The 9,467-nt window shown below is 52.3% G+C and overlaps 1 protein-coding gene across 1 annotated transcript in view; it reads left to right on the forward strand.

Moving 5' to 3' along the window:
- Nucleotides 1–1,695: 1,695 nt before the first annotated feature.
- Nucleotides 1,696–9,467, forward strand: part of LOC308165630 (C-Jun-amino-terminal kinase-interacting protein 1-like) — a gene marked incomplete at both ends in the record, with an annotated part of 42,399 nt that continues 34,627 nt past the window's right edge. The window contains 2 exon segments of the mRNA XM_080539779.1: nt 1,696–1,751; nt 9,367–9,467. The exon segment at nt 9,367–9,467 is cut by the window's right edge and continues 11 nt beyond it. Coding sequence (XP_080395905.1) covers nt 1,696–1,751; nt 9,367–9,467 — 157 coding nt within the window.

Below are 9,467 nucleotides of genomic sequence, written 5' to 3' on the forward strand. Positions count from 1 at the left end.
TTATCCAAAGCAACTGTGAGTGCATACATTTTCCAGTATATATGGTCCCAGCAGGAATCTAACCCACAACCTAAAACGTATTAGCGCCAACCAGCTGAGCCACAGAGGACCACAATCCTGGACAACCGGTTTGCAGGTTTGATTGAATATGGCTCGTCTAGTGATGTGAAGGCTTAATTAATTCATTACCTTTCTCATTAGTGTTTCGAGTGGGCTGCATCTCTCTCACTCATTGGCTAAACCTACACTCTTCCTCCTCATTGGCTAAACCTACACTCTTCCTCCTCATTGGCTAAACCCACTCCCTTCCTCCCCTATGAATGCGCAGCATCCTTTATTAAACATGCTCTCTCTGCCACTTAGGCAGCATGTGATGCATTGTAATACACTTCCCTGCTACACAAGTGAACACAAACACACACACACACAGACACACACACAGACACACACACACACACACACACACACACAGAAGTGCAGCTGATTTATCCCTTAAGCGGTAAATCACTATAAATAGCGAGATGCTCTTATGTTATTCCCCCACTGCTTGCACACACACACACACACACACACACACACACACACATGCACGCACACACATGCTCTTATGTTATTCCCCCACTGCTTGCACTCACAGACACACACACACACACACACACACACACACACACACACACACACACACACACGCACACACACACACACACACACACACACACACACACACACACAGACCCTACGACTGTTCTTGAGTCTAAGCAGATCCCCTTGTCTCTTCTCTGAGTGAGAGAGAGTGAGAGAACGAGAGAGGGAGTGGGAGAGGAAGGAGAGAAAGGGACGTCGACAGAAAAAGGATTTATTTTATTTTAAAAAAATAGAAAAAAAATGAGACTGAGGTCTCTGTTTTCCGAGGAAGCCCTGCAACCACACCATCTACAAGCTACATCATAAGATGAGAACAAGCGGAGCATGATCTATCTGCCTCATTAATAATTGAAGCGGTCGGCAACGTCTGGCAGAGAGAGAGAGAGAGCGCTCCTCTCCTCTCGGCCCCCCCTCCCTCCCCCCCCCCCCTCCCCTACCTCCCCCCTCCCTCCCCCCCCCCCTCCTCCCCCACCCCCCCCCCCCCTCCTCCGCCCCCTCCTTCTCTACTCACTACTCCAGTTTGGGCTGTTAATCTGCACCGGACAGCACTTTCCCTGCAGTGTACCTCCTCCTCCGGCCGGCGTAGTAAACCTGACGCACCCCCCCGGACAGTGTAAACAGTAGGAGAGGGGAAAAGAACAGAAGCGGAGCTCAGCGAAGGAGAAGAGGGAGAGAGAGAGGGAAAAGAGAAGAGAGGAGAGGACAGAGAGCTGTGAGAAGAGGAGTGGGCTGTATAATAAAACACAGCGCTCCGGCTGCTCCTCCCGCTGGTTCGCTAAGCGCTGCCGTTAGAGCGCGGCAGCGGCGGTTGTCTCCCTCTCTCTCTTCCCGCTCTCCGGCGCCGGGAACGTTTTCGGGAGCGGCATCGGAGGGGAATAGCGGGAAACAGGAGCTTCTGAATCCGACGCCTGTCCTATCGACCCGGCGGCAGCTGAGCTCTCCCTCCTCCTCACCCCCCCCCCCCCCCTCCTCCTCCTCCACCTCCTCCACCACCTCCTCCCCCCCTTTTTCCTTGTCCTCTCCTCTGTGGATGCCCTCATCACTCTCAGTATGGACTCTGAAGGGGAAGGAGGAGAAGGATGGATGGAGGACCAGTGGGAGAAATGGTAGGATGACAAAAAACAAATGGATTCTCTTTCTCTCTCTCTCTCCGTGTCCTTGGGTGTTACCTTACAAACCGGCAGCGTTTGTGTGCCGAACGGCTGTGTGACCTTGTGTGTGTGTGTGTGTGTGTGTGTGTGTGCGTGCGCGTGTGTGTGTGCGCGTGTGCGTGTGTGTGTTACGTGTGCACGCGCGCATGTGTGTAACAGCGCTGACATATTTCTGTCTCTCTGTATCTCCCTGTGAGTGTTGCAGCATAGACCAGTCAGAGATGCCCTTGAAGCAGAGAGGAGGCACAAGAGAGAGAGAGAGAGAGACGGACAGAGGGAAGGAGAGAGAGGGGGGTCGGATGAGAGGAGAGGAGAGGGGAGGAGAGGAGGCTGAATCAGGGGTGTGTGATAGAGTACACGTCCCGTGTGATCCGTAGATGATAGCAGGACATAGGAGTGTGGCGCTACACATGAGGGACCTGACCTGACTGGGATGCTGACGCGTGTGTTGGGCTCTCTGATTGGCTGGATCTGAGTTTGTTGTCGTCCTGCAGATAGTTGGCCGGGACTGTCCTGCCGCCATGGCAATGCACGGGACATAGGGAGGGACACTGCAGTCCTGTGTGTGTGTGTGTGTGTGTGTGTGTGTGTGTGTGTGTGTGTGTGTGTGCGTGTGTGTGTGTGTGTGCGTGTGTGTGTGTGTGTGTGCGTGTGTGTGTATGTGTCTGTGTCTGTGTGTGTGTGCGTGTGTGCCTGTGCCTGCGTCTATGCCTGTGTCTGTGCGTGTGTGTGTGTGTGTGTGTGTGTGTGTGTAAAAGGAGAGAGAGAGGCACATGTGGCCGCCTTAATGACTCAATCGTGGCTCTAATGTGGATCATTATTAGCGTGACCTGGGACATGGAGAAGCCGTGTGAGGGATAATTCAATCACCAGGAAGCAGATCCGCCCATCTCTGAGCCCTGTTATGGTTTCCCGTATGTGACACCACAGGTCACATGACAGACACAGACATCACGATTGGTTAATAACATTTCAGAGTGTCTTCTCGTTGACTGTTCTCATCAGGGGAGGCTGGTGGAGGTAGAAATCGGAGGACGGGGGCTCATTGTAAAGCATGGAATGAAAGTGAGGAATTGTACTGTATTTGTGTTGGATACCATTCCTCATTCCGTTCCATGCGTCGCAATGAGCCGCCCGTCCTCCGATTTCTACCTCCACCAGCCTCCCCTGGCTCTATGATATGCGGGGCTCATACATAAGTACTGTAATTGCCGGGAATTAATGAATTGAACCTAATGTTGACCTTGCTGCTCTGTGAGGTTAAACGAGGGAGGCAGCATGCAGGGTGTGTGTTGTGTGTGTGTTTACCTGTGGGTAGAAAGCTGCAATCGCTGCCCCTGATGTTAAGGTCAGAGTTTAATTCGGAGCAGACTAATAAACACACCCACACACATACACACATAAACACACATGCACACGCAGGCACACACACACACACACACACACACACACACACTCACACTCACACACAAAGCTTGCATGCAAGAACATTGACAGCACGCATGATGTTAAGGTCAGAGCTTAATTCAGAGCAGACTAATAAACACACACACACACACACCCTCACACACACACACACACCCTCACACACATCCTCAGTGTTTCCCCCTCTGCCTCTCAGGTCAGTGATGATGACACGCTGTAAGTGTCTGAGGAGGATCTCTGACTTGGCCTTCTGGATGTGCTGAGTCAGGGAGTGCTGATCGCAGGGTGTGTCTCTGTCTGTGCGTGTGTGTGTGTGTGTGTGTGTGTGTGTGTACAGGTTTGTGAGTGTGTGTGTGTGTGTACAGGTTTGTGAGTGTGTGTGTGTGTGTACAGGTTTGTGTGTGTGTGTGAGAGTGTGTGTACGGGTTTGTGTGTTTACCGACTGTGCTGTCTGTTGTCTTTATTCAAAAGCTTCTGGTTCTTGTTTGATGAGTAGGCCAGATGTACGGGAAGACTAAAAGCCCTCGTAGACAAACAACCGTTCTGATCTACTCTGCCTCGTTAAGAGGAGGGGGGGGGGGGGCTGGGGGGAGGAGGGGGCGGGGCTGGGGGGGAGGAGGAGGGGGAGGAGGAGGGGGGGGCTGGGGGGAGGAGGAGGAGGAGGGGGGGAGGAAGAGAGAGAGCAGGCTAACATTATCTTTTGGAGGTGTAAACTATTTATTGTGGAGATCTGAAATTATCGGTGTCACATAATACACACTGTATTCAGATTAGCTTAATTATTCAGTGGTCGACAAACCATGTAATAATGTTCATATGCGTGTTATAAGGGTATTATAAGGTGTTATAAGGGTGTTATAAGGTGTTATAAGGGTGGTGTAAGGATATTATAAGGTGTTATAAGGGTGTTATAAGCTGTTATAAGGGTGTTATAAGGTGTTATAAGGGTGGTGTAAGGATATTATAAGGTGTTATAAGGGTGTTATAAGGTGTTATAAAGGTGTTATAAGGTGTTATAAGGGTGGTGTAAGGATATTATAAGGTGTTATAAGGGTGGTATAAGGTGTTATAAGGATATTATAAGGTGTTATAAGGTGTTATAAGGGTGGTGTAAGGATATTATAAGGTGTTATAAGGGTATTATAAGAGTATTATAAGCAGACTTTAGGGTAAGGTTTGCAGAGAGAGGAACAGGCTTCAATACGTCCCAACTGCCACACCACACCATCTCTTACTCCCTCTACTAATTTCCTTATCCTCTCCTTCTAAATCATCCCTCCATCCCTTGTCCTTCTCCCCTTCTCCACCACCACCACCACCACCACCACCACAGTGGAGGCTATTGGGGAGGGGGAGTTTGACACCACGAGTAATTTTAATTAATAATTTTGCCATTTAGCAGACGCTTTTATCCAAAGCGACTTACAATTACGAATTACAGGGACATTCCCCCTGGAGTAACTGAGGGCTAAGTGCCTTACTCAAGGGCACACTAGTAGTGGTGTGGTTTCAGGCGGGATTTGAACTCACAACTTTCCGATCGGAAGTCCAACACACTATCCACTAGACCACCACTACCCCCCAGAGTGTTTGATACCATTCCTCATTCTGTTCTATGGGTACCACTGGGCCTGTCCAACCAGGTCTACCCACACCCCCCCCCACACCCCCCGCCCCCCAGCTATGAGAGTGAGAGCAGACAGGCCCTGTGGGTCCTCCCCCACCCCCCCTACCTATCAGGTGTGACTTCTGATGTGTGACCTCTTCATTCCCTGAGCATCGTAAAGTCTGATTGGTTCGTTCTGCCTCTCAACACATCCACCCCCCCCCCCCCCTCCACCCCCCCCCCCCCCCCGTCTGCAAGCACTTACCCAGAGTGCACTGCAGCAGAGGGGTCACCCTGTCCTGTCCTGGTGGTTTATCTCTGTGTCTCCCCCTGTCTCTCTCCCCCTCCCTCTTTCTCTCCCTCCCTCCCTCCCTCTCTCCCTTTCTCCTCTCTGCTTTCACCTCTCCTGGTGTTTCATCTCTGTGACACCTCCCCGTCTCTCCTCCTCCCTCTCCCCCTCCCTCCCTCCCTCCCTCCCTCGCCCCCTCTCTCCTCTTTCCTCTCTCCTTTCACCTCTCCTGGTGTTTCATCTCCTGTGACTCTCCTCTCGTCTTCTCTCCCCCTCTCCTTTCGTTCTTCAAGTCTTTAATTGGTCCTGGTGGGGGGGGGGGGAATCAATATGACTCCAACAAGGCCCTGTGTTTGCACTCTCTAGCCTCACCTGCCCTCTACCCCCCCCCCCCCCCCCGCCCCCCCCGCTAAGCGATGCTGATGAGAGCAGAGAGAGGTCATCAAAGCCTATCGATCATCTTTGCTCTCCGAGGCAGCCATCTTTGTTTTTAATACTATAACGTTTCTCTGGAGCTCGCTGGATGGAGTGTTTTTTTGGCCAGCGTTTTGGAACGCCCCCTGTTTTATTCATTGTGATAAAAATGGACGTCGATGGTGAGAGAGAGAAGTTCACTCTGTGCCTCTGGTCACTGGTTCTCATTCCTCACACACTTCAGTGGGCCGAGTGAGAGATTCTTTTAGACTTTTTAAACTCTCTTTCACCTTTACAATTTCTCTCACTCACTATCTCTCCCTACCACCCCTCTCTCCCTACCCCCCCTTTCTTTCTCCCTATCCCCCCTTTCTCTCTCCCTATCCCACCCGCCTATCTCTCTCTCTCCCCCCCCTCCCTCCTGTCTCTCTCTCCCTCTCTCTCCCTCTCTCTCCCTACCCCCCCTTTCTCTCTCTCCCTATCCCACCCCCCTATCTCTCTCCCCCCCCCTCCCTCCTACAAGACCTCATTACTGTGGTGGACAGGTACTTCCCTCACATCTCTCCCTCATAACCGACCTGGTTCTGTGTTTGGCTTCCTATGATAAAGGCCTTGTCTCTGGTGCTGCTAGTGTATTCATTATTATCAAGCACTGTAGGGATCAATGCTGCTCTCCGTCCATCTGGTCGATCCTCTTTCTTTCTCTCTCTCTCTCTTTTCTCTGATCACAGTATCCCTCTTTTTTTCCTTCTCTCTCCACCTTTCTCTCTTTTCTCTGATCACAATGTTTCTCTCTCTCTCTCTCTCTCTCTCTCTCTCTCTCTCTCTCTCTCTCTCTCTCTTTGATCTCTGCCCCTCCCTCGTCAGCCCTAGCAGCCCAGGTGCATGCTGGGTAGGGAGATAACAGGCCAACGTGATTATAACCAGGGAGACTGGCTGTACTGTAGCCTTTGTTTGTGGGCGGCTAATTGAATCCCAGGAACAGATGCGGGGATGTGAGTCTCCCTGCCTGACATTGAAGAGGGACTCACAGACCACGCTCACCAGGGCCCCCGTCTATAGGAGACAAACGAGAGACGCTTTGCTTTCAAATAACAACAACGTCAACGAAGCGTGTGGGAAGAACTTCTGTCTCTTGGTGTTGTTCTGTATATTTGAACTGTGTCATCATCACATCCTCCTTTCAAGTGTTTCCACTGATGAACTGAACCGTAACCGGTGTGTGTGTGTGTGTGTGAGTGTGTCAGTGTCATTTGCAGTGGAGCGTGGCATTGTTCCTGTACTGCTTGACACAATGCTGAGCCAATGTTCAGCCAGCCAGCCAGCCAGCTCAGTCAGTCAGTCAGCCAGCCCAGTCAGTCAGTCAGTCAGTCAGCCAGCCCAGTCAGTCAGTCAGCCAGCCCAGTCAGTCAGTCAGTCAGCCAGCCCAGTCAGTCAGTCAGTCAGCCAGCCCAGTCAGTCAGTCAGCCAGCTAGCCACTCAGCCAGCCAGCCAGTCAGTCAGTCAGCCAGCCAGCCAGTCAGCCAGTCAGCCAGTCAGTCAGCCAGCCAGCCAGCCAATGTTCAGTCAGCCAGTCAGCCAATCAGCCAGCCAGTCAGCCAGCCAGCCAGTCAGCCAGCCAGTCAGCCAGTCAGTCAGCCAGCCAGCCAGCCAGCCAGTCAGTCAGTCAGTCAGCCAGCCAGCCAGCCAGCCAGTCAGCCAGTCAGCCAGCCAGCTAGCCAGCCAGCTAGTCAGTCAGTCAGTCAGCCAGTCAGTCAGCCAGCCAGTCAGTCAGCCAGCCAGTCAACCGTCCAGTGTTCGTTCAATTCACCCAGCCAGCCCAGCCAGCCAATCATCTGGCCAGCAGCCAGTGTCTCCAGTCTCTCTCAGAGCAGACACACAGCGTGACCTCCCCAACACCACCGCACAATGGCATTGATTTCCCAATCTGTCTGGTATTGTCCAGGAATACAATACCCCCTCCTGGTGGTGCTGGTGGGGGTATTGTTATGGCCTCCTAGGCTGTGTTACCCCCCTGTCTGTCTGTCTATGAGCTGGGCAGCATTACGCCTGGGACCAGGAGTCAGCTCTATGCAGTGGTATCCTGTAAAGTACGTTTCATTTTCATTCTACGACAAAACCTCTTTTGTTGCCTCTTGATGAAACTACTTCACAACGCTGCCCATTATCTTGAAGCATGTGATAGCATACCGTACGACTTTGTACACAATGGCATCATAAACAGCTGAATTACAATGTTATGGTCATGTACACTGAACAACAATATAAATGCAACACTTGTTTTTGCTCCAATTGTTCGTGAGTTGAAATCAAAGACCTAAGACTTTTTCTATGTACACAAAAGGCATTGTGTGCAAATTTGCTTAAATGTGTGTTAGTCAGCATTTCTCCTTTGCCGAGATAATCCATCCACCTGACAGGTGTGCCATATCCAGATGCTGATTATACAGCATGATTATTGCACAGATGTGCCTTAGTTCTGGTCACAATAAAAAAAAATGTTCAGTGTATATACCGTACATTTCTACACAGAATGTTTTTAAATGTTGATTCCTACCGTACTAACACAGCTCCACAACTCTCCCCTGTGTTTACTGCGTAGGTCGGTGTGCACCCATATAAGGGTACGGGTACTGTATACATTGACCTATCAGGGAATGGGGTTAGAGTACCAGAGTGAAGCGAGAGAGAGTTGTTGGCTGGTGTGCGGCTCACCAGCCAGAGTCTACAGGCGGGTACAATGTGTGCTCTCCTAGACAGACTCCAGGGTACAGACAGACACACCAGAGCCCCCCCCACCCCGCCCACCCCTCTCTCTGTCTGACCCTCTCCCCACAGATAGACAGACCAGCCCCCCCCCCTGCATCCCCCTCTCTCTCTCTGACCCCCTCCCCACAGACAGACAGACCCGCCCCCCCAACCCCTCTCTCTCTCTCTCACCCCCTCCCCACAGATAGACAGACCAGCCCCCCCCACCCCTCTCTCTCTCTGACCCGCCCCCCCCCCACCCCTCTCTCTCCCTGACCCCCTCCCCGCAGATAGACAGACCACCCCCCCATCCCTCTCTCTCTCTCTGACCCGCCTCCCCCCCACCCCTCTCTCTCTAACCCCCCTCCCCACAGATAGACGGACCAGCCACCCCCCCCCACCCCTCTCTCTTTCTGACCAGCCCCCCCCGCCACCCCTCTCTCTCTCTGAACCCCTCCCCACAGATAGACAGACCAGCCCCTCACCCCTCTCTCTCTCTCTCTCTCTCTCTCTCTCTCTCTCTCTCTCTCTCTCTCTCTCTCTCTCTCTCTCTCTCTCTCTCACCTCCCCTCCCCACAGATAGACAGACCAGACCCCTCTGCCTTGGGCGTTCGCAAAGCCTGTCAGAGAGGCTTAAGCCTAACACAGACATGACAACCCCCCCCCCCCCCAAACCCCCCCACTACCCCACTCCTCCTCCAGGGCTCCAGTGTCCTTACACGCCATGCTGCCCCCCTCACTCTCTCTGCTCAGGGCTGTCAATATCTCTCTCACGGTCTCACTGTCTCGTTAAACATTTCTGTTTGACAAAAGTGTATCCATCATCTGAGTGTGTGAGTGTGAGTGTGAGTGTGAGTGTGTGTGCGTGCGTGTATGTGCGTGTATGTATGGTCTGTGTATGTATGGTCATCAGACCCCAGCTGATCCGATGTAGGAAACCTGGGACGTTTGACCTTTGACCTGTTGATGGGTTGTGTTGAAGAAGGAGAGTCTGTGGTTGAGGTGACTGAATGACTCATATCTATCCTGTCCCTCCCTCCCCCCCCCCCTCCCCCCTCCCCCCTCCCTCCCTCCCCCCTCAACCCCAGGTTAACCCATGACATCAGCCTGGATGAGTTTGAGGACGAGGACCTGTCGGAGATCACTGAGATCACAGATGAGTGTGGGAGGAGCCTCAACTGCAACGGCC

Source organism: Nansenia antarctica (genome assembly GCF_963989245.1).
Source record: "Nansenia antarctica genome assembly, chromosome: 9".
Lineage (NCBI taxonomy): Eukaryota > Metazoa > Chordata > Actinopteri > Argentiniformes > Microstomatidae > Nansenia > Nansenia antarctica.